This window comes from Chenopodium album, chromosome 3 (assembly GCF_948465745.1).
Source record: "Chenopodium album chromosome 3, dcCheAlbu1.1, whole genome shotgun sequence".
In the NCBI taxonomy this organism is placed as follows: domain Eukaryota; kingdom Viridiplantae; phylum Streptophyta; class Magnoliopsida; order Caryophyllales; family Amaranthaceae; genus Chenopodium; species Chenopodium album.
Window position 1 is genome coordinate 68,730,652 of NC_137836.1, and position 25,933 is coordinate 68,756,584.

Here is a 25,933-nt window from a genome sequence, read left to right on the forward strand (position 1 = left end):
CATTGCTGCAACGGTATGAAAACATTCTACCACCTGCACTGTACTATTACAATGTATTACAGCTCACAGAAAATTAGCAGCACGGGAACAGGACAAAAACAGAGGAACCTTCCTTATTACCCCCCCTCAAGCTGAGTGTGAAGTGCAGATCGAACGCCCAGCTTGAGTAAGAGTTCATTGTGTTGCTTGACACTTAGAATCTTTGTTAAGATATCTGCAAGCTGGTCTGTGGAAGAAACATGCTCAGTAACCAAAGTGCCATTGTTGACCATATCTCTCACATAGTGGCAATAAATTTCCACATGTTTTGTGCGTTCATGTAAAACTGGGTTGGCTGCAATGGATATGGCTGCCTAGTTATCATACCGTAGAAGAGTAGGTGTCAAATAGATATACCAAGATCCTTGAGGAGGTACTTTAGCCATGTAACTTCACAGGCAGTCAAAGACATTGCCCTATATTCAGCTTCTACAGTTGACTTTGCTACAACAGATTGCTTCTTTGCTTTCCAAGAAACAGGTGATTCACCAAGTAAAATATAGTAACCGGTAGTAGATCTTCTAGTAGTTGGATAGCTGGCCCAGTCACTGTCTGAGTAAGCTGTCAACTGAGCAGAAGAAGATGAAGCTAACAGAATTCCTTGATTAGCAGTGCCAGCCAAATATCTAAGAAGTCTTTTTGCAGCCTGCATATGAGTAGATGTAGGGGAATGCATGAATTGGCTCAGGATTTGAAAAGAGAAGGCAATGTCTGGTCTTGTGACTGTTAGATAGATGAGCTTGCCTACAAGTGCTGATAAGGTACTAGATTGGAGAGAGGAGTGCCTGTATCAGCTCTGAGCTTCAGATGAGAATCCATGGGCAGTTTCAAGGGCTTGACATTGAGCATGCCTTGATGTGTTAGAAGATCATGAATGTATTTTCTTTGAGAAATGAAAATGCCTTTTTCAAATTGATCAATTTCCAAACCAAGGAAGTATCTCAGTTTTCCCAAATCTTTCATGTGAAAATGTGAAGAGAGAAGGGATTTTAGAGTCTGAATTTCCTTTGGGTCATTTCCAGTTATAAGCAAATCATCCACATAAACTAGGACTGCTGTTATTGAACTGTTGTTGTCTTTGACAAACAAACTATAGTCAACTCTTGATTGTTTGTACCCAAAAGAAATCAAAGTAGATGACAGTTTGGAGAACCACTGTCTAGGTGCTTATTTTAGACCATATAGGGATTTGATCAGTTTACAGACTAACTTATCACCCTTAGGTCTTGAGCCATCAGCATTCACAGTCACTCTACTCCCATACCCAGTGTATCCTTGAGGTAAAGTTATGTACACATCTTCATGTAAGTCACCATGAAGAAAAGCATTTGTAACATCCATTTGAACTGTTGTCCAGTTTTTTATTGCAGCAACAACCAAAATAGTTCTCACAGTTGTCATTTTGGCAACTGGAGCAAATGTTTCTTTATAATCCAAGCCATATTTCTGCTTACACCCAAGTACCACTAACCTTGCCTTGTGTCTTTCAATATCTCCATTGGATTTGTATTTGGTTTTGTAAATCCATTTACTTCCAATTACCCTTTTTCCTGGTGGGAGTTCAGTTACAAGTCATGTACCATTCTTCTCACATTGTTCTAGTTCCAGATTCATTGCAGCTACCCACTGCTCTTTTCTGACAGCCTATTTAAAATGCTCAGGATCAATGTGTTCTGTAAGAGTAGACAAAAAACAATGAAACTCAACATTTATATTCTGATTGGCAAAGTTGGCAATCTGTTGATCTTTTCTTGGTTTAGGTGGAACATAGTCTTTCCACCAAGAGGGAGGTTTTGAAATCCTGGTGCTATGTCTGGGATTGGTTTCAGTTTCAATGTGTGATTGTGTTTGTGTGGCTTGTGTTTGATTATCACCAGGTTCAGTCTGATGAGGTGACAAGGGTGGATCTGTGTCATTTGTGTCTGTGTCATTGTCAGCAGTTTCAATTTCATCAAGAGAATTGGAAATTGGCAAAGGAATTTGTTGGCTAGGGTTCAAGACATTTGGATAGGGAATCATGTACTTATCAAGGGATTGGAGTTGAAAGGGAAAAATGGTTTCATGAAATGAGACATCCCTGGATACAAAGATTTTCTTTGTTTTCAGGTGAAGCAATCTGTACCCAATCTGGGTAGCTGGGTATCCCAGAAACACACAGGGCACACCCCTTGCGTTCAAACTTGTCCTTGACAAGTGAGGGGTTTGCTGCAAAAGCAAGGCAGCCAAAAACTTTCATATGATCATAGTTTGGAGAAGCTTTAAACAACATCTCATATGGTGTTTTGTTGTTCAGTACAGAAGATGGCAATCTGTTTATAATATGAACAACAGTCATAACACATTCACCCTAATATGTCAATGGAAGTCCTGCCTGGAATCTGAGAGCTCTAGAAATTTCCAGCACATACCTGTGTTTTCTTTCAGCTCTGGCATTTTGCTGAGGCCTGTCAACACAGGATGTCTGGTGCACAATCCCCAACTCAGCAAAAAACTCTTGACAAGGCTTATCATCAAACTCCAATGCATTATCAGATCTCAGAAACTTGATTTTGGAATCAAAATGAGTTTGGGCATAGTTTGAGAAAACTTTCAGCTGACTCAGGGCATCAGATTTATGCTACAACAAATACACCCATGTGTTTCTAGAATAATCATCAACTATTGTGAGGAAATATCTGTATTTTTCTCTTGTGCACACTTTATATGGACCCTAGATGTCCATATGTATGAGCTCAAATGGTTTATCAGCATGTGACTCACTTAGCTGGTATGGCAATTTTGTGAACTTTGCCATTGGACAGGTAACACATATCTGAGTGTTATCCTTAATGGTGTTCTTGACACAAGGTACATGCTGCAATTTACCCAGGGAAGCATGACCCAATCTGTGATGCCATATGGCAAAAGGAACATCAGCATCCTTTTTGGCAGTCAGACAAGTTGCAACATCTTGATGTTGAGTAATTTCATCTTCAGTCAGAGGTTTATCAACTAGGTAGTAAAGACCATTCTTAGCTTTGCCAAAACCTCTAATCTTCTTAGAGACAACATCTCTGATCACACAATGAGATCCATAGAAGTGCACCTCACACTGTGAATCTTTGGTTAACTTGGGAACAGACAAAAGATTATACCTAAAATTAGGTACACAAAGCACATTTTGCAAAGTCAGAGAGTTGCACAAATTCACATTTCCAGTATCAGAGATGGAAGCTGAGTCACCAGTTGGCAAGGTAATTTTGGGAAAACCAGCAGCTGCTTTGAGTTATGCAAACTTGCTCAGATCACAAGTCATGTGATCTGAGGCACCTGAGTCAATTATCCATCCATGTTTGAGAGTGGATGCAAGATGACAGGACACCATGCTTGAGAAACTGTTATCCAACTCCTCATCAGTTTCACTTCCCTTTACAGCATTAGGGGGAGGAAATGTTTCAGAAGTTGCTCAAACTGTTGTTGTGTGAAGGTCACATTGCCAACACCAGCCTGAGAAGTCTGAGCTGTAGCTGCAAGTCTAGGTGCAGGTTTAGAGTTCCAGGTTTAGTTAGAAGCTTTCCCTTTGCCTGCATTGTTTACTGGGTTAATTCTGGGTTTGAACGGTTTTTTAGGGAATCCATGCAAGTACCAGCACTTGCTCTGAAGGTGACCTTTTCCACCACGGTGAGTACAAATGATGCTGGCTCTATCAGAATTCTGTCTGCTATACATGGCAGAGATATCAGGTCAGCTCGAGGGAGCAGAACCTCTCTCTAACTCTCTTCTTGCTTCTTGCTGTAGCATAGAACAAGCGGTTTTTACAGTTGGTAGAGGTGTGAGCATGAGCATTTGACTCCTCATAGCACTGAAATGATCATCTAGTCCATTCAAGAACTGAAACAACCTACTCTCTTCCTGATTTCTAGCCACAACATTTAACAAATTTCTAACATCTGCATATGGTTCAGAAATTACAAGAAGTGCATTTATTGAGTCCAGTTCCTCCCACAAACTAGACATGGCAGTGTAATATTCATTAATAGAGTTGTTATGTTGTTTAAGTTGATACAAATCTTTGTTCAGTTTATATTTCCTAGATCCATTTCCCATTGAGAACCTTTTTTCAAGCTGAATCCATGTTTCTCTAGCAGAGTTAACATACAACACAGACTTTTTGATAGTATCAGAAAGACAATCATGAATCCAAGAGATTACCATGGAGTTGCAGGTGTCCCATTGATCTGCTTTAACATCATCTTGAGCAGAGGTTGATATGAGAACAGTGCCTAGAACAAAACCTATCTTCTTCTTTGAGGTGAGAGCAATTTCCATAGATCTCCTCCACGATCTATAGTCAGCTGCACCAGTCAGTTTATCAACAGAGATGGAATAAGAACCATCATTGGGGTGCAAATACAGTACGCTATTAGCATCAGTTGCCATGATAAAAAAAAGCTTCGATTTTTAAGAGGCAGAAAGCAGAAGAAAGCTTTGATTTTTGAGAGATAGCTGGAATGAAAAAGAAGGATCTTAAATTTTATACCCGATTTTGCATCACAGCTCTGATACCATAAAGACTAAATTAGCTTGATGCAAGGGGTTTGACAGATTGATAAAGAGAATGAATGAAGAGAGAAATAGAGAAGGAAGGTGGCTGATATTAGGTCTTGCCAAAATATCTATTCCAGCTTAGGAAATATAAGAGAGAGCATGACAATATATAGTCACTACAAGACAAAAATAAGCAAATAACTAGACCTATCATTGCATAGAAAACATTGCTGCAACGATATGAAAACATTCTACCACCTGCACTGTACTATTACAACGTATTACAGCTCACAGAAAATTAGCAGCACAGGAACAGGACAAAAACAGAGGAACCTTCCTTATTATCTAAAGGTTGAGGGAGCAGCATTGGAGGATGGAAGGACGCGCAACATATATGATACTTTTTCTCTTCAAAATAGTAAGCTTTCATTGACTGCTTCAACCATTTTAGCAGTATTTCGATTTCATAATAGTTAGGAGCGGAACCAGAATTTTGTTACTAGGAAGGCAAACTTAATACTTTATGTCTTTACATTTATTTTATTTATTTATTTATTTATTTATTTTTGAATGGAATTAATATATATCTTTATAACATTATTGAAATGTGGAAAAACAATAAGCTAAGGTCAAGTATTATTAAAAATAATGGAAAGCGAATTTAATGCCTAGAGTTTTGCACTTGTGCTATAACCTTACTACTTCCTCTGTTCTTTTTTACTTGACATGTTTCTTTTATCACGCTTGCCAATGCAAAACTTTAGCAATCAATAACTTTAAATCTTCATAAGTAAAAATTATAAAAATTGTATATTACGATAGTACTTATTGAGACAAATTAAAAAAGATATCATATGAATATATTTTTCCTTACATATCATTCAAAAAAGACGGTCAAAGGAAAGGTGGTGAATAGCGTAAAAGGCAAAGCGGGTCAAGTAAAAAAGAACGGAGGAAGTATACAACAACTACAAAAAGTAAACTTAGTACAATTAAGTTTTGCAAAATAATAAAAGAAATGTTAGGAACATGCTTTGGGATGATTTAAAAAATATAGCTTTTTCAAAAATTTATTTACGATTTTGCATTGGAATAAAACTTATTTACGAAAATACAGTCCACATAGGCTCGGGAATACATTAGGGGTAATTTTTTCTTAAGAGACAAACCGCTACCCTAAGTAGCGGTTTTAGTCTAAAACCGCTACTAAAAGTAGTGGTTTGTTTTTAGTACTACAAGTAAAGATACGGAGTATAAATTTATAGGGGTAAAAGGTAGCGGTTTTAGCTACTTGAGGTAGCGGTTTTACTCTAAAAAAAATTTACAAAAAAAAAAAAAAAAAACAAAAACTAAAACAAAAATAAACTTATCCGAACCTACGTGGACATTAGTTCTGTAATTAAGTTTCATTTCGACACAAAAGTGTAAATAAGGTCCTGTTCACATTGACTTAATTTCAGTTCAGTTCAGTTTAGCTCTAATCATTTTAGTTCAGCTCCAATCAGTTCAGTTCAGTTCAATTCCTTATTTCCCTCTCTCATAAAATATTCATTTTAGCTCAGCTCAGTTCAGTTCAGTTCAGTTCATCTTAGCATCAATCAGTTCAGTTCAGTTCAGCTCAGCTCCAATCAGTTCAATTTAGTTCAATAAAGGTGAACAGGCCCTAAGTTTGCAAGTAACCATATTTTTGTAAATCATTCCAAGCTTTGAACCTAAGACCTTTAAAATAAATTCACTACTCTATTACCAACTAAGCCATTGTCCATTTATTATAAAACATTGCTACATGTATTACATATCAACAAAACCAAAGGGGAGGCCATGGCTCTTTGATTCCGCCACTAATAATATTATGCCTATTTCTATATGATAAATACTCCGTATTTTTTAATTAATATGAAATAATACACAAAATATAGTCATGTGAAATATTGTTACTAAATACAGCATATTTTAATGGTGGTTCTATTGTATCGATTTAAATAATGACATTCGTATTTTGCAATATCTTGCCATGAAATGTACGTAGTAGTATTTATCATACCATTTCCTAATATTAAGTTCACATTCAAACTTTCAGGATAAACTAGGTGGGAATAATTATATAAGGGGTGTAGATGACTTTATTGATTGGAGACTATTTAATGAGGTCATCGATGTTCCTTTTTCGGGTCCGAGATTTACTTGGACAAATAAAAGACTTGATTCTAACTTGATCTTGGAGAGATTGGATAGAGGCTATGTCACCCCGGAATGGTTTGCGGAATTCCCTAATGGCCGATTTACCCACGAGCCAATTTTGGTTTCTGACCATGCGGCTATTCTTTATGACTCGGATCCAACCGTTGTCCGTTCTTCACGGCCGTACCAACTAGAACTTTGGTGTTTGGGCTTCCCGGAGGTAAAATCTATTATTGCTAATGAATGGCAAATTACTAATGTTCATGGCTCTTTTCCTTTTTGTTTAGTTCGAAAGTTGCGGAGAATTAGAAGCATGCTTCAAAAATGGTGTCTTGACCACAAGAAATTGTGGGGTATCAACTGGAGGAAATTAACGAAGGAACTAGATGTGCTTGGGAATAATATTGTTACTTTAAATGAAGCTCATACCTACCTTGATCGTGTCAACTCTATCATTTCTAATTGTAATCTGGAGTTCCAATATTGGAGGCAACGGATGAAATGTGACTGGATTAAAGAAGGGGATATTCCCTCGAAGCGCCTTTTTAATAAGGTTAAAACTCGGAAAGCACGGAATGAAATCATTACCCTCCGTACGGAGGATAATTTATGGGTGGAAGGACATTCTCAGGTTTCCAATCTTATTGTTAACTCTCTTAAGACTGTTTTTGAACCTACTCTAGATGATGACCACTCGGAGCAAATTGATTTGTTGCTTAGACAAATCCATTTCCCCTCTCTCTCTAGCTCTCAAGGTGAAGCTCTATGTCTTCCTTTTGAACTTGAAGAAATTAAATCAGCATTTTTTGATTTAAAGGGGTCTAAATCCCCGGGTCCCGATGGTTGCATTGCAGAATTTTTTCACACAAATTGGGATACAATTGCCTTTACAGTTACAAAAAGTGTTCAACATTTTTTCAATACAGGATTTCTTTTGCAAGAACTGAATTCTACACTTCTGGTTATGCTTTCGAAGATTGATACTCCGGAATTAGCCTCTCAGTTTCGGCCTATTAGCCTTTGCAACACAATCTACAAATGTATTGCCAAATGTCTTGTCACTCGCTTGAAGGTAGTGCTCCCACACTTGGTCTCAGATTTCCAACACGCCTTTATCCCGGGGAGACATATGGAATATAACACTTTTATGTCTCAAGAGTTGTTGCATTTTATAAACTCTAAGGCCCGATCCTCCCATTTTGCGGCTCTTAAAGTTGATATGTCTAAAGCCTACGACAGAGTGGACTGGCTGTTTCTTCTCAAGGTCCTTCGTGTCTATGGGTTTCCCCCGATCTGGATCCAATGGATCTCTCAATGTATTTCTACTGTTACCTTTAAGGCTCTTATTAATGGGCAAACTTCGGAGGCCTTCACCCCGAAATGCGGTTTGCGGCAAGGTGACCCCTTATCTCCTTATTTATTCCTTTTTTGCATGGATGTTCTGTCTCGTATGCTCCTTCTTGCCGAAGACATTAATTGCCTTAAAGGAATTAAAATTTCTAGAAGGGCCCCTTCGATCTCTCATCTTTTTTTCGCGGATGGTGCCATGTTCTTTTTTAATTGCTCGGAGGATTCCTGTGGTACCATTGCAGATATCCTTGCTAGATTTGGTAAGGCTTCTGGTCAACAAATTAACTTTGCTAAATCCTTCATCAAGTTTAGCCCCTCTGTGTCTCCGGATTTAGCTCAGTCCTTCAAAGATATCCTGCGAGTTCCTATTATTGATAATATGGGAAAGCACTTGGGCGTACCTATCGACCTCTCTAGGAGGAAAACTGCTCACTTTGTGGACCTTATCGAGAATGTTAAAAAGAAAATTGTTTCTTGGGCTCACTGCAAATTATCGGAAAATGCAAAGCTTATCCTCATAAACTCGGTCCTTCTGGGAATGGTGGCTCATGTAATGAAGATTTGCAAGATTCCGCTATCTATCTCTAATAAGCTGGACTCCCTCTTCACTAGGTTTTGGTGGGAAAAGAGTGGAGAAAAAGGTATTCACTGGATCAGTAGGAAACGTGTTCAACTTCCGAGAGGTATGGGAGGCTTGGGGATTCGTTCTACTAGTAGCTATAATGAGGCTCTACTTTTCAAATTTACCCACTGAATGTATAGTAACCCCCAACTCTTTGCTGCTAGGATTTACAATGCTACATCTGACTGTATCCTGTCCCCCTATTCTGATTTGAATAAACCTCCCCCGGCCTCTGTCTCTTGGTTTCGACGGGCTATGCACTCTACGGCTAAGAAAATGCGGAAGGGTTTTGCCTGGAAAATAGGCACTAGTCACAATTTACTGGCTTCCAGCTCCAAATGGGTAAACAACAAGATTCCAGTTGTTAATTCAAACCAGAATCTTCGTCAAAGTGCTCTATGGAAGGTTAAGGATCTTATCACTCCTTCTCGCTCCTGGAATGCTGGTATCATTCGGGAACGCTTTGAATGGGAAAGTGCTCAGGAAATTCTCTCTATGGCCCTCCCAACTGAGGAGGAAGAGGACTTCTTATACTGGCCTTGGCACAAAACAGGAACTTACACGGTTAAATCAGGATACGCCTTTTTAACAAACCACGAGAATTTCCAGGAGTCTCCTCATAGAAAAGAATCTTATGATTTCTTTAAAACCTTATGGCGCCTTAAGATTCCCCCTAAATGGAAAATTTTCATATGGAAACTTGCTGTTAATGGCTTCTCTGTCAAGGCCAATCTTCTTTCTAGAGGAATCATCTCCGAAGCCATTTGTGACTACTGCGGTCTAAAGGAAGAGGACGGTTTTCACCTCTTTCTTGAATGTTCTATAGCTCGATATGCCTCTTGTCGGATATCGAACTGCAAAAATTTAGCGGATGCCACTTCCCTTGAGGAATGGATTCGAAGCCATATTCTGCTTTTTTATAGTCAGGATGGTTTCAATAGTAATCGCATTCAGATCTTTGTAGCCACCTTGTGGGCTATTTGGGTTACTCGGAATAAGCGCGTTTATCAAGGTGATTACGGTTATTTGGGTTGTTACTTTGGTAACCTAAAAGAAGCCTTTCTTCTATTAAAGGATTTCACTAAGTTACCGACTACAATAGAGGATGTAGCCTCCCCAGCTGATTTATCTCTTCAACACCCACCAGGATTTTTACAGGTCTCGTTAGGACAACTGACTCATGCTCTTCTATTCAATGATATGCTAGTTCGTGACTCAATACGAGTTGATGGTTCGTGGCACAAGTCTAGTAAACGATGTGGAGTAGGATGGACTATAGAGAGGGATAACACAGGTGAATTGGAAGCTGGGGGATTTTCTGGAATTGCGGCTTCTGCCCTGCAATCGGAGTTCCTGGCTTGTTTATATGCCTTAATTTGGGCCCAAGATAATGGTTACCGCTCAATCAAAGTTTTAACCGATTGTGCATCTCTTGTCTCTATGCTTAAAAGCAGACGATCCTTGGATATTCATATCTACTGGATTTGGAAGGATATCATTCAAGTTGGCAGCACCTTCCAACATTGCATTATCCTCAAAGTTGATAGGAAGGACGTTGATCATCCCCATCGTATAGCTAACCTATGTCGGACTACTTTAAACAGCTTTTCTAATTCTATTGCCTTTGATGTATTTTAGCTTTGTTTTGCTTTTTTTCCTTCTTTCTGCTGTTGTCCAAAAAAAAAAAAAAAAAAAAAAAAAAAAAAAAAAAAAAAACTTTCAGGGCATGGAACTCATAATCCAGATGTGACATGTGATCAATATCACAAATACAAGGTGATTATTGATACTACTTTTTATATTTTATAATTATGATTTACTCAAAATTTTCAATAATATATGGATACACCTATAATTTTGAAATGTTTTAGAAATGGTTTGTGATTTAATTTAACAATATCGTTATGGTTATAAAATTGCACATATGAGTTGGAGCTAGTTGTATAACCTGTACCCGACAGAGATAAAACAAAAAATAGAATACGACTAACACATTAGATTGATGAGTTACAACTTGTATTATCAATTGACAATCTAACTGCTTGAAGAAAAGGAATTTCTATAGTTTTTCCCCTTGATTTGCTTGACCCACCTTACTAATACTATGAATTCAGGTTTCAACCTTAAGAGAATATGAATCTTATTATGATTGATATAATTGAATAATGTACTTAATTCAATTGAAATAATTATTGTTTATTATCTATTAATGTTTATGATTAATGGTTTTAGGACGATGTTCAACTCATGGTAGAGACAGGATTGGATGCCTACCGATTTTCAATCTCTTGGTCGAGATTAATTCCAAGTACCAATTTTCATACCTTACCACCATATTTATCAAATTAATCAATAATAAAGTTTATGATTTAGATAAACTTATTATACACTTTCTTAATTCTCTTTTAGATGGCAGAGGAGCTATTAACCCAAAAGGTTTAACATACTACAACAACCTCATCAATGAACTTATTAGTCATGGTAACATTTTTCTAGCTGTAAACACATTTTAATTGAAATACATAGTATTAACATCTTTGATAAAATGTTAATTAGGCTATATAATACGATAATAGAATGTTAAATTAACTTCAAACTCGCAGGAATCGAGCCACATGTTACTATAATGCACACAGATTTACCTCAGGTCCTTGAGGATGAGTATGAAGGTTTCCTCAATAAAAAAATCATGTATGTACTTTGTCATAATAATTAGTTTATAACTTATACACTCTGTTTCATAACATATATAGCACTGTCACAAATAGTCGCATTAGACCTAATTTTCTTATAATTAAACATACGACATGATTTCCTCATCACTCGATTTAATAAAGAGGGAGCTCATTTAATCTCTGAGATTAACATTTTAAGCAGGAGCGGTTCTACGGGTGTGCTGGGTGATTGACCGAATAGGGCCTCAATTTCTAGGGGCCCCAAATTTTGGATATATGTACTACCTCCGTTAATTGTTATCTGCAACTTTGGGGTATTATTTGAGAGATATTAAATATTCCAAAGTTGCAGATAACAATTAACGGAGGTATTATATTAGTTTCATTTTAAAATAGAAAAATAACATTGGAGTGATGGTTTGAGTGCTACTTTTAAAATAAAGGTTTAAGTTTCAATTCCTTAAACCAAATTTCACTCTTTTTTTGGAAAGCAATACTAGAGAATGTCCATGTTCATTGAACAACTGCATAAAAAATCTTCCCTTCCTTATTTCCCTTTATTCTCTCCTAAAAATTTTCATCTTGTCTCTGCCATTTCCTTAATTATTCACTCCTCAAATTTTTCAATCTTAACCAAAATCTTTTAATCTTGCCCTTCTTTCTCCCAAAATATTTCAATCTACATTTATTTCCTCTTCAAAATTAACAATTACCTAAAATTAATTCACCCCTTATTAATTTTTAAACAATATAATTCCAATTTTAAACTTACAGTCCCAACCTATGTTACACGGTACATGGGACGTTTTGGAACGTGGGACGGGAACGGGAATGGGGAACGTAGGCTTTAGAGTTCCCGGAACGTATGACTCTAGTTCTCGAATTTTTTTTAATTAGAATTTTCTTTTTTATTAGACTTTTTTTTTTTGAGGGAATATTAGACTTTAAATTTATTAGACTAAATCACTAAAACTGAAAAGTACTCGTAATCAACTACTTCGTATTAACCAAAAAATAAATAAAAAGATATAATTGTACACTACTATCAGTACATACCTAAAAACTAGGCACTAAAAATAAGATAATAATAAAAAGAAAAAATTACAGCTATACATGACTACATGGAGTACAAACAAGGTGCTAGTAATAAAATAATACAGTAAAAAGAAAAGATAAAAAGGGAGGGGTCCACCATTTTGTTTAAAAATTAGGTTAGGGTTATTTTAATCATTTACAGCGTCAAGGACCCTTCTTCTTCCTTCTAGTCACTTCTTTTTTCATTTTCCTCCATTAATAGAACTTGAAGCTTTAACTAAATTTAAAAACTCAAGAAAACAGAAGATTCCTTTGCCTATAAGTGGGTACCCTATCAAACACGAACCAGATCGCGAACCACCACGAACCGGAACGAGTAAGTTTCGCGTTTCGGGACACGTGTCCTGGTTCGCGGAACGCGCCGTCGTCCCGCGTTCCGTGTATCATTGGTACTCCCAACCCAAAATCTTCTACTCTTCCCCCCCTTTTCTCCAATTTTAAGATGAAATTAATAAAAATACCGTTGATTTTCTCCACAAATTCTTTATATATGTATTTTACTAGCTCTTTCAATTTTACAAATAAAAAAAAATATTCAAGATTAACTTAATTCTTAATAATCATAATGAATGAATTAATTTTATGAAAAATAAATGGTTGTTATATATAGACAAAAGCTAATGAGTGCCCCCGGGGCGTTAGATAAGAGAATTAAAATGCAAATATTAGAGTAAAATTAACATTAATTACACCGAACGACGCATGATTTTGTCATGAATTCCTAACTTAATACCATTTCAACCAATATAATTTATCCTTATCTAACGCCCCGGGGCGCTCGTTAGCAAGATCCATATATATATTGAATATAAGGCCCCAATTTGATAAGTTGAACAGGGCCCAAAAATATTATCCTATAGCCCCGGCCCTGATTTGAAGTTAATCTCCTCTCACAACTTCATATATTTCTGTGCCCCTTTACTTTTTCACTTTTATTACTCCGTATTATTTAGAAAATAAAATTAAAACAATATATTGTGAGAGTTTATATGTGACCATTGGCTTTGAACAAATAAATCGAGTTTTATCTAGAACAAATAAATCATGTTTTATCTACAACAATTAGTGGTTCGTGGAGGCGGATGTACCATGCACATGGTGCATTCCTTAAAAAAAAAAACGGAAAGAACATTGTATAGAGATGTAAAGAACATTTAGCTAAATGAAAAGAACATTTAGTTAAGGTGAAAAGAACATGTTATAGAATTGTAAAAATTAAAGAAATGGACATAACACTATCTTATAAAGAACATCATCTTCAACCTTTGTCACATTATTCTCAAATTCAACAGCTATATCCAGATTCATCAAATTTTAAAAAGTAAAATAAACAATGAATTTTATGATTACAAAATATTCAAATTCATATCTAAAGTAACACAATTAAAGAAAAATAAATACAAAATTTCTTTCAAAATTACCAACGATCTTTTGATTAACAAATCCACATATTCACTTTCAATTCATTAAAAATCACTCCATTAACAAAACAATAATTAAAAGCACCACGAAACTCGATCCAAATGCTCAGCCATCGTCTTCTATTAGAAGAATTTCTTTTTCTCTATAAATTTTCTATTTCTCTCTCTAAAATTTTTATTCCTCTCTCTAAAAAATTCAAACAAGTGAAATTAAATGTGAGGAAATATACAAATTTCTAAATTGAGATTGGGAAATAATTACCAAAACTCTTCAATTATGGAACAAACAATTCATTTAAAGATTGAAAAGCTAGATGTTCTTTAAAAATACTATTATATTCTTTTTTGAATAAAAATAATATTCATTACATTATATTATCATGCTCTTTATTAATATTAGGATGTTCTTTAAATATATACAAAGAACATAAAGCTGGATGTTTTTTAACAAAATAGTTATATGTTCTTTACAAAACAACTATGTGTTCATTACAAAACAACCATATGTGACGTTCTTTATAAAAATAACTATATGTTCTTTACTGAACAACTATATGTTCTTTACTGAACAACTATATGTTCATTCCGCCTTTTTTAAGGAAAACCGGATGCACGGAGTATGGTGCATCCGCCACCATGATAAAAATTTCATATCTACAGGGGACAATTTAAAAGATTCTAAATTCACTTTAATTTGTCAAACATGGTCTAAATGATCTTGTTCTATAGTTTCTAATTAATTTGGTGTCAATTTTTTATTTTTATTTTTAAATACATACCAATAATTATACTGTGATACATGATATGTGAATGCAGAGAAGACTTCACAGCATATGCAGACATTTGCTTTAGAGAATTTGGTGATAGGGTTCGACAATGGACAACTTTCAACGAGGCGAATATCTTCGTCTTTGGTGGCTACGACGTAGGAATTACACCTCCAGCGAGATGTTCTCCCCCTTTCGGATCACATAGTTGTAGTAGAGGAGACTCGACGATTGAACCATATATTGCTGCTCACCATCTATTGTTGGCTCATGGATCTGCTGTTAGGTGCTATAAGAAAAAGTATCAGGTATGACTGTATGAATGTATGATATCATGTTATTATTACGCCTTTTCTTCCATGATTTATATTTATGTTATTAATGCAATTGGATATAGGCTAAACAACTTGGATTTGTTGGGATGCATCTCCTTTCCTACCATATGTCTCCTGCTACGAATGAACGAGAAGATGTAGAAGCTGCTTGAAGATCCTACGATTTTCTTATTGGCTGGTAAGCTCCAAATTAAAGGATTATAATAGACGCAGCTTTAAAGGCTAACTATAATAAAGAACTCAAAGTAATACATTAAGCATGAACGTACAAATTGAACAATTGTCAATAATGTCTATTTAAAAAAATACGGAGCATATCTAATGCTTATACTTGACATATTAGATTAAGATATCAAAATCATGTGGCATGCTAACTTTTATCCTTGCTCTGTTGCTCATTTTTAGGTTTATGCATCCCTTGACATATGGTGATTACCCTGAAATAATGAAGAAAAATGCTGGCACCAAATTGCCTGCTTTCACAAAAGAAGAATCAAAATTATTGAAGGGATCATTTGATTTTATTGGAGTTAATTACTATAGTATCATGATGGTCGCGGACAACTCTACGAACAGTTCCACAAATCCAACACCAAGTGATGCGGTTCCAAGGCATCAATATTGTTATTATAATTATTTTTATTGTTATTTTTAGTTTATTATTAGATGACCGAATTTATTAGGATATTTTTGTTAGTTTAATTCGGTTAGTATAAGATAAGCTTAACTTTAAAGATCATATTTGCAAAATATTATCTTTACAAGTTAGAGTTAGTTTCCTAATTAGATTAGAATTTGTTTTACCGATTTTTAGGCTAATTATTTAGCTTATAAATACGTGATGGTGTTTAACGAAAAGTATGATTGATTGATTTGAAATTTATAAAGGTTTATGTAAGCTTGTGCTTGTGTATTCTTGGCCTAAACTAGGTTTTAAGCTCGTGTTGCTTAGCGTTTCTTGACCGAGACTCAAGATTCCAAACCTTTCAACTGCGATTGAAGGTTATATCCATCAAAATTCATATCAAACCTTTCACTATTATTTCATATCACCAAGAGATTATTATGGTGACATTGAAGTGGAGTGGATATGTATGCTTTACACCTTCTAAGTACTTATCAATTAAAAAAAAAATTTCACTAACTTTAACCAGTCACCAGAATATCACTAACTATTATAATGGGTGTTAACAGGTGTCACTTATGTATAAGAAGATTAAAAAAGAAATATCGAGGATAATTAACAGTAAATACAACGATTTGCGCATGATTTTATCATGAATTTTCAATTTAATTCCATTTTATTCTAGTTGCTAGTCAAAGCTGGTGTTCCTCAATGCACCGAAGCTAACAATTTTATTTATTTATTTTTAATTATTATGTCAAATACTAATAACCTTCTTTCTTATAGATTTTGATTTCGATGCATTGCTAGAAAAGGTGAGTTTTAAAATCAAACATCTTCATGAGTGTATATAGGCGCATAGCACCTATTTATTTAGCATGTATATAGAAGGGCGTTTTGGGATTTTTTAGTTTTAGTTTTTTTTTTTTTTTTTTTTTTTTTTTTTCGTTTGATGTTTTTCTACAGTAGTACATTCATGTGTACTATTATGCTATAGTGGTACATTCATGTGTACTATTATGCATGTATAATGTACCATTAAGTATAATTTATCTCAATACTACTTTTTGTGTACTATGATGCACTTAGTGGTACTTTTTACCATCATATTTTCTACCAAAATTCCTTCCATCTTGGCCTACTTTAATGTGACAAACCTCAACTTAATTTCAAGAATGTCATCCTATATGTTTGCTGACATACAGGTGCTATACGCTTATAGTTATTCCATCTTCATTATGATGTGGTTCTATTTGTGTATTATTCTTGATTTATTAATGTCTAACATGTTTACTTGTGATATAATTCCTAGTTTATGTTTCCAAATGAACCATGGGGTTTAGAGCGAGTATTGGAATATTACAAGGATGTTTATGAAAATCCTCTTATCTATATCCATGAAAATGGTATTCCTATTCCTTCCTTTTCATTTAATTTTTTTTAAAATATGTATTGAGTAGAAATTAATTGCAGTTAAAATGAAAATTGGTTGCAGGTCAAGTGGAAAATTATAATACATCTACAAATGATACATTTAGGGTTGAATATTTAGAAGCCCATATTGGGAGTTTGTTTAATGCTATGAGGTAAGGCTCTATTAAATCCTATGATAACGGCTATTTGTCATATATCGAATTACCAACTAATCGTCTCACACTGCTTCCACCGCTTCCACCGCTTTCTCTATCCTACGTTTATCTACTTCCCACCGCTTGGCCCTGCTCGCCGGCGAATTGGGTTAGCTAGGCCTCGCCACTTCCCGTTCGCCGGTGAGCCTCAACCCTCTTCTCGTTCTTGGTCGCTGGGGGTTCCTTCCGCTGGCAAACCGATCTTCTCTGGGTGCTTTGTTACCCTTCTATTTGGTTACTGCTTTCCTTTTTAGATCTTGGTTTCTCCTTTAGTTGGGATGGGTTGTGTTGTTTATATGATCTTGTTTTAGTTTTATGTTCTTGCTTTTTTCCCTTGTTTAATTTATACGTTCATGTTTTTTTTTTTTCTGTTCATGGATGATTTTTATTTGCCTCCTTTCTTTTTTAAATACCTTGTTAGGATTTGTCTAGTTCCTTGTTATTTTTTCTTGGGTTAGTTTGTCTCTTTTAAAGAGTTTATTGATTTTATTTACTGTTTTGCTCTACAGTTTTCCTTTCTTTTTTTAGAAGTCGCTCGAGTAGTTGTGTTTGGTGGAGTTTCCAATCCTCCTCCTTGGTTTGTTTGTTGTTCTATTTTGTTTTTTAGGTTCTTAGTTTAATTAGAGTTTGAGTCTCAACATGGAGTTATTTCTTGCTTTTATTTCTTTTCATCTTCCCGATGATTTTGATAATGAAAGAGTTTTCCACCTTCTTTCCTCTATGGATAATCCTGGTGATGTTGCTGTTTGTTCCTCGGAGTTCAAGGAGTAAGGGAACTCCTTGTTTAAGGATGGCAAGTTTAAACTTGCCTTTTCTAAGTATGAGTTGGCTAGTAAATTGTTGTGTTTTACTATGCCATGTTCCGTGGAAGCGTTTTCTTCGTTTCGATCTTTGGCATTTGCTTTGCATCTCAATCTTGCAGCTTGTGCTTTGAAGCTTCTTGATTATTCTGCTGTTGTTAAGCTTTGTTCCTTTGTATTAGAGTTTGATTCTCGTCATATTAAGGCTCTTTATAGGAGGGCCTCTGCGTTTCAAGAATTAGGCAAGCTTCGGTCCACTAGAAAGGATCTGGTTAAGGCTTCTAAAGGTGATCCTAATAATTCGGAGGTGTTAACAAAATTACATTGTGTTGAGGGTATTATTCAAGATGTGTCTTTGGTTGATCAGAAGCAAAAGGGTATGATGGTCCAGTCTGTTATCCAAGTTGAGTCGACTGTCCAAGTGCCCGATGATTGTGTTGTTGGTTGTCAAGTCATAAGGGATTGTTGTGTTGCGGATGTGGCTGCTCCGATTGCTGATCTTCAGTGTAGTGTGTTAGGTTCGTGTTAGGTTCAGCTGTTGTTTCGGAACCCGTATTAATGTCTAGTTCGTATGGTGGTGATAGAGATTGTACTCTTCCACCAGAGAGTGTTGCTGTGGAATATGATTTCCATTCAGATTTAGTTGGTAATGACATGAATACAAAGAGTGCTGATATGGAATGTGACTTCCAATCAGATTCAGTTGGTATTGATAAGAGTTGCAAGTCTTTACCACCATTTCGTCGGGAAGCTGAGGTCCCTCGTATGCATGAGTTTGTTTCTCGAAATGGTTCGAGCTCATCCCTTCAGCTTTCTTCCTCAAATTTGCAGCAGGTTAAGCAAGGCAATGTCATTCATTTCTACCATTCTTAGTCCATGTCGTTAATGTCTATTCGGTTTTGCCCGAGTCAAACTTCTATCCAGACAGAGGTCCCCCAAGATGTAACTTCTAGGGAAGCAGAGACCTCTATTGCTACTTCAGCTAAGTTTTCAGGTGGATTGGAGCAACAGGCGGTGTCCACTTCAGAGTTCCTGTCAGCTCCCCTTTCGCAGTCCACGGGTACTTGGGTTTTACACTCATATCCGGAGAAGGTTATCCCCTCTATTACAACAGAGGTATCCCACAATGTGAAGTCCAGTGTAGCGATGTTCTTTACCTTTACTTCACTTCAGGTATCATGTGATGAGGAGCGGCAGACGGTGCCCATAACAGAGTCTTAGCCGGTTCCCATTTTGCAACAGTCCTTAGGTGCTTCAGTAGCGCATAACATTACGGAGTGCATGCCTGCCCTTTCTGATGTTGATAATAATATGGGAGGGATGAATTCGCAGGAGTTTGTGGGAAAAGTTTATGATTTTAGGTTTCAGTTTGCCACTTTGCATTCGAGTGCCAAGGCTTTGGGTCGACCATTTCACCGTCACAGGTCTTTATTTCATCCCCGATTTAGGAAAATGAGTTCTTCGTTGGATCGACATGGATCAACGAGTACTGCAGATTGCCAGGTGGTTCGTGTGGGTACAAAACGTGATCGTGGGCCTAGTGTGGATTTCAAGTACTCCAACTTGGCTCGAATACAGTTTGCCCGCAAGTGTAACTTTCGTGTTTTTGCCTAGTGTAGTTTGTTAGTTGTCTTTGTTTTTGTATTTCTTTATTAGTACTCTTTGTCAAAAAAAAAAAAGGGTTTACAAGAAAAATTCCGGTTCCCACCCGCCAGTTCCTAACCAGTTCCGGTTCCGATTTCGGGTACCCGAAATTTTTGCTCACCCCTAACCGCTGTCATCATATTGTCCACATGGCAGCTTTACAAGAAAAATTTTTCCGCCTAAATAAAAAGTGATGTCATTATATTTTTCTTATATGAGGTAATTAAGTAATATGAATACATACAATATATACTCTATGTTTCAAAGAAATATCTAATATCGTGCATCGCACGAAACTTATCTAGTATAAGAATAAAGGTAGTCCCCTGGATACTTGTTGCAATCGTCTTAACGAATGTTTGTTAATATACAATTGTTATAATTTTACTTATTGATGATTTAAGATGTTATTGGTCAAAGTTTTGCATTGGCATACGTTTATAAGAGAAACATTTCACCTATTTAAATACCAAGAGAGTATATTTTATTTACCTTATTTTTACTCATTTTAACTTATTACTCGTAAAGTTTAGGAAAAATTGCTCCCATTAATCTGAACTTTGCCCCATCCGCCGAAATTAATCCCAACTTTCGTTTATTATCTATTGCACCGTACTTTGGGGGGTATTAATTTTTATTGCACCCAAATGACTTGCAACCGGTTAATCAGGTAAACATTCTTGACTTGTGATTAATTGCACACGTGTCACATCATGATAGGCTTAAAAAAAAAAACAAATTAAAAAAAAAAAAACCCACGCACAGCCACCTCCACCACCACCACCACCCTCAATCGCCGTTCACCCTAACCCCGACCCTTAGTTTCACCGGAAAACGGTCGAACAACCCCCGACTTCCACTAAAAACCACCGGCCTTCCTCCACCACCCATCCCAGACCCCGGAAACAACCTTAACATAGTTGTTTTCGTGGCTAATTGACGGGGAAAGGGGGTGCCGTTTTTGTGGGAAGGGGGTGAAATTGAGGGTGGGGAAAGGGAAAGGGATGGATTTCGAGGGTGAGGGAGGGATGGGCGCCGTTTTCCGGCAACGGGGGAGGGGTTTTCGGGGGTGGGGGAAGGAAATGGGTGAATTTCGAGGGAAGGGGGAGTGCTGGGCGGCGGATCTGGGGTTTTAAGGGTGGTGTTCGATGCAAGGGATGGGTTTTTGGGGGTGGGGGAGGGGTTTTCGGGGGTGGGGAAAGGGGTGGGGTGGCTGGGCGGCGGTTTTCGATGGCGGGGGGAGGGGTTTTCGGGGAGGGGGCCGAAATTCCGGCGGGGTGGGGGTGTGGTGTTTTCCGGGAAAGGGTAGGGGGCTGGGTTTGGTAGTTTTTTTTTTAATTTTTGTTTTTCTTTTTTTTTTCTTTTTTTTTTGGACCTATCATGTGTTGACACGTGTCTAGGTAACCTGCTACATCAGGTTGGCTGACCTGCTGGGTGCAACGAAAATTAATACCCCCCAAAGTTCGGTGCAATAGATAATAAACGAAAGTTGGGATTAATTTCGGCGGATGGGGCAAAGTTCAGATTAATGGGAGCAATTTTTCCTAAAGTTTATTAGAACTTATTAAAAATGTAATTAGAACCTATTAGCACCCTGAAGTACCTTCGCAATTTCGTCTGATCGGCCTTTGCAATGTTGCGTACAAAATCATCACCAAAGCAATCGTGAATCAAATTAAACCTTTGCTTTCGAAAATTGTTTCTAATTCACAGTCGAGCTTTGTTCCGGGTAGGCAAATCACTGACAACATTGTCATAGTTCAAGAAGTGATCCACACTATGAAGAGAAAACAAAGTAGCAAAGGAGTCATGACTATAAAGATCGAGTTTGAGAAAGCATATGATCCGCTCAAATGGTCGTTCATAAGGGATACGCTCATTGATTTGAATCTGCCATACCTTTTGGGGGAAGTAATAATGCAATGCATTACTTCAACCTCGATGAGGGTGCTTTGGAATGGTGAGAAATTGGATGTACTTTATCCTTCTCGTGGGATACGATAAGGTGCCCATTATCTTAATACCTCTTTGTGCTTTGTATGGAGCGTTTGAATCAAGTTATGGAAGAGGCGGTGATTATGGGAAAATGGGAAACCGTTATATGATAGTTGGGATGGTCCTATATTATCAAATTTATTCTTAGCGAATGATTTGATACTGTTCGCGGAAGCAAACTTGGAGCAAGCTAGACTATTTCGATAGGTTCTGCGTAGCCTCTGGACAACGCATGAGCTTGGACAAATTGAGAGTTTATTACTCCCACAATGTAAACCAGGTGCACTCAACAAGAAGAAAAAAGTAGGGGGCTGGGCATGTAATCTACAGTAGTCCTGAGTTTTTATCTACGAATATCAAATCTTACCAACTGAGTAACGCGTGAAAACTTTGCACATCTGTGTGAAAAAATAGACAGACACCTCTCTGGATGAAAAACGAAGTACTTATTTCTCGGGGGGCGCATAAATCTCACTAAATCCACCATCTTAACCATGATATGTCTAACTACTCAATGCAAACCGCTACAATCCCCCATTCAGCGTGTGATGATATTGATAAAAGGGTGAGAAGATTTGTCTGGGTGGCACGGAGAATAAAAGGCGCATACACCTTCAATTACCAAGAGAGAAGGGATGGATAGACATTTATTCGGCTAGACAAGCAAACTCGGCTTTCTTGACAAAACTTGGATGTAGAGTGCTTAAGGAATCGAATGCTCTATGGACAAGGGTCCTTAGGCACAAGTATTGTCATGGTAGGTGTGATATCGGTATGTTCACTTTGAAAAGCAATATGTCCAATGTATGGAGAGGAATCACTGAGAATGTTGATTGGTTGAAGAAGGGGTCGAAGGTGGCTGTAGGTAATGGGCGTGCTACTTTGTTTTGGGATCACTGTTGGGCGTCCGATGAGCCATTAAGAGACCACGCAATTGCTGTTATCCCTGATGACATTGATGGTGCAATAGTGGAAGAAATGTGAGATGTTATTCAAGGCTGGAAATGGGATATTTTTGCTCATTTGCTCCTTGCACCATGCCTGGAAATGATTGCAACACACAAATTGGTGGAGAATTAGGAAGTGTGCGATCTCGGGTACTAGAAAGGTTCTAAGGATGGTAAATTCTCCATAAATATGCCCTTAAAATCATGAAGGAAAATGATGATACACCCAAAAGCTCAAAATGGAATCTTGTTTGGAGTGCTCTTATTTAATAGAGGGTACGCACCTTTCTATGGCTTTGTTTTCATGATAGACTACTTAGTAATGCAAATAGATACTGAAGAAATCTTGCTGAAGATCCTAGATGCACTCGGTATAATTATGTTGCTGATGAAACTTTGATTCACCTGTTGAGAGACTGTCTAATGTCAAAGCATATTTGGAAAAGTGTAGGTGGTGCAGCTAACTATGATTCTTTCTTTAGTGGAAACTGTACTCAATGGCTAATTAAATACCTTGAGGCAAATTGACTCGTTTACTCTAAAAAATGTCCTACTAGCTATGACACGACCTTGTGGTGGATTTGGAGGTGCCTTCATAAGAGATCGCTATGAGGAAATTAAACTTGGAGGACTCACAATTCTGAACTTCAATTACTCAACCCGGGTATTCATGGAAGGAATTCTAAGCATGAAATTTTTGTAAGATGGCTTGCTTCCCCCTCTGACTGGGCTGCTCTCAACACAGATGGTGCAGCCAAGGGCTCACCAAGACTGGCCGGTGGTGGTGATATTATAAGAGATTGTGCGTTTATCAAATCATTTACTGCAAGATTTGGAAGGTGCAATGCTTACAAGGCATCATTTCTAGCTCTAAAATTAGGACTTCAAATGGAAATTGACAAAGGCATTACAAAGCTAGTAGTACAAATGGACAATCAAGCTTTCATAGAGGCCATCAAGAATGCTACTGCTCAAGGAGGCGAATGCGTCCACAATTTGAATAATTGTTGTAACTTAGTTAAATCTTTTTGTAATATTGTTTTTAATCATTGTTTTAGGGAAGGTAATAAGGTAGCCTATAGATTAACTAACTTAGGTGTCGTTCTTGAAGAAAGGGTGATATCTATATTAATGATCCTCCAATTGAAACAAACAACCTAATCCAGGAGGACAGTATTGGGGTGACTTCACCTCGTTTTATTGTTTAGTGTCTTTGTAGTTTGTTTCGGATTTTTTCCCTCTTTTGCATCAAAGAAAATGTGTAATTAGAATTTAGGTAACTTTTTTTTTTTTAAGAAGGAATTTAGGTAGCCTTTGTAACTCTTATTAAAACTTAAGCAAATTAACATTTACCTTTAAAGGAGTTAAAGTTACCAAAAAAAATTTTAAAATACCCTCAAATTAGCTATTTTACCATAAAATTAACGTAAGCTCGCCTTACAAAAAAAAAAAAAAACACTTAAAATACTACAATATTTAAGCCTGCGATAATCTAGGGACAATATCTTGATCTAATTGTTTAGTGAGTGTGTGTGGGTGGTGGGGGTGTGTAGGTAACAACAACTATCTTACCAAGGATCAATTCTAGATGGACCAAATTTGCTTCTACAAAAACTATTAATAGGCCTCACTAATAATATTGTAATCAATATGCCCACTAATAATATTTTGTAAGTAATAGGCCCACTTACAATATATAATAATATTTTGTAAGTAATAGGCCCACTAATATTACTCGTATTTTGTTTTAACTTAGAATATGACATTGTTCATTTTTTTTTTTGGTGTTCTACCCGGTTGACCCTTTGGGCTAATCCAGATTCGAGGATCAATTCTGGGTGGTTAGAATATGACATTGTTCATGTACTTGCATAGATACATCATACCATTATTAACTTTTTTTTCTTTTCTTTTCTTTTTTTTTCTTTTTTTTTTTTTAAAAACCCCACTATTAACTTATTTTACTATATTTGCAGAAATGGATCAAACACTAAAGGGTACTTTGTATGGTCATTTATGGATGCATATGAACTATTGTACGACTTTGATTATACTTTCGGTATATATTATGTTGATTTTAATGATCCGAATCTAACAAGACATCCTAAGTTGTCTCAAAGATGGTATTCATAGTTTTTAAAGGGAGAAAGCACAAGAATGCATGTAATAAAGAATATAGTAGAAGATACAACAAACTATCGAACTTCAATTTAATCGCTCTACATTTGGAGATGATGAGAGCTTGAGAAAGCACCCTTAAGGCCTCAACCACTCCATCAACAAATGTCTTCTTAGAAAATATTGTATTTATGTACATTTTTTATGACATTTTTTTATATTATAATTGCAAATATTTTTTCATTTTATCAAATTCATGAAATGTAGTATGCTATGTCACATTGAAGAAGATGAGAGATGTTGTGTTATCCTTGTCACAAAAGAAGAAAACTAATACTTCCTCCGTTTTTTTTACTTGACCCGCTTTGACTTTTACACTATTCACCACCCCTCCTTTGACCGTATTTTGTGAATAATATGTAAGGAAAACATATTTATATTGGATCATTTTGAATTCTTTTCAATAAGTACTATCATAATATATACCATTTATATTTTTTAATTATAGAGAATTAAAGTTATTAACCGTTAAAGTTTTGCATTAGCAAGCGTGATAAAAGAAACAGGTCAAGTAAAAAAGAACAGAGGAAGTAAATGAGAAAGTCACGGTAAAGAAAAGACTTTATCATAAAATATGATGTTAGATTTTTTCAAAAAAATAAAAAAATAAAAATATTGTTAGATAGTTATTAAATATACAGTTTTATAGTATCAATTTATATATATGTTTACTAATATTAAATAAATTCCTGAAAATGCTCAAATTTTAATTTTAATTTTAAGAAATAGTTAAATAAATTGGAATTCATATCTATCTAGTGTTGTATGTTATATCCAACTTAGGAATTACTATGTACTTTATATAATATAATGTACTTTATCTAACTTAGGAATTCATATCATCCGTGCAAAGCTCCAGGACCCGATGGTATGCACGCTATTTTTTATCAAAATTTTGGAACATTATTGGTGATGATGTTTCTAGCTTTGTTTGTGATAGCCTTCATGATAAATCCTCTCCTAGTGCTATTAATCGCACAAATGTAGCACTTATTCCCAAAGTTAATTCCCAGAGCTAATTTCTACCATCCGCCCTATTTCGTTGTGTAATGTTCTATATAAAATCGCTTCAAAGGCAATTGTTATGCATTTGAAGAATATTCT

General features: G+C 36.2%; 2 protein-coding genes and 1 pseudogene across 2 annotated transcripts; 2 read left to right on the plus strand and 1 right to left on the minus strand.

Moving 5' to 3' along the window:
- Nucleotides 1-1,683: 1,683 nt before the first annotated feature.
- On the minus strand, nucleotides 1,684-4,458 carry LOC145625263 (uncharacterized). Its single transcript, XM_081678326.1, has 7 exons — nucleotides 3,783-4,458; nucleotides 3,665-3,739; nucleotides 3,452-3,545; nucleotides 2,831-3,173; nucleotides 2,448-2,656; nucleotides 2,205-2,348; nucleotides 1,684-2,116 (listed from the first exon to the last, which is right to left on the minus strand). Exons 1-7 carry the CDS (start codon nucleotides 4,456-4,458, stop codon nucleotides 1,684-1,686), a joined length of 1,974 nt encoding a protein of 657 aa, XP_081534452.1.
- Nucleotides 4,459-8,851: 4,393 nt separating this feature from the next.
- Nucleotides 8,852-10,357, plus strand: LOC145625264 (uncharacterized). The gene has a single exon (XM_081678328.1). It carries the CDS (start codon nucleotides 8,852-8,854, stop codon nucleotides 10,355-10,357), a length of 1,506 nt encoding a protein of 501 aa, XP_081534454.1.
- A 594-nt stretch (nucleotides 10,358-10,951) lies between these two features.
- LOC145625265 (beta-glucosidase 22-like) lies at nucleotides 10,952-24,911 on the plus strand (annotated as a pseudogene).
- Nucleotides 24,912-25,933: the final 1,022 nt, after the last annotated feature.

Coding starts and splice junctions, on each gene's coding strand:
- LOC145625263 (XM_081678326.1), bottom strand. CDS start 4,458: ATGGCAACTGATGCTAATAGCGTACTGTATTTGCACCCCAATGATGGT. Junction 2,657..2,830: donor TATGTGTTACCTGTCCAATG/GCAAAGTTCACA, acceptor TATTTGTTGTAG/CATAAATCTGATGCCCTGAG. Junction 2,117..2,204: donor GACAAGTTTGAACGCAAGGG/GTGTGCCCTGTG, acceptor CTTTGTATCCAG/GGATGTCTCATTTCATGAAA.
- LOC145625264 (XM_081678328.1), top strand. CDS start 8,852: ATGTATAGTAACCCCCAACTCTTTGCTGCTAGGATTTACAATGCTACA.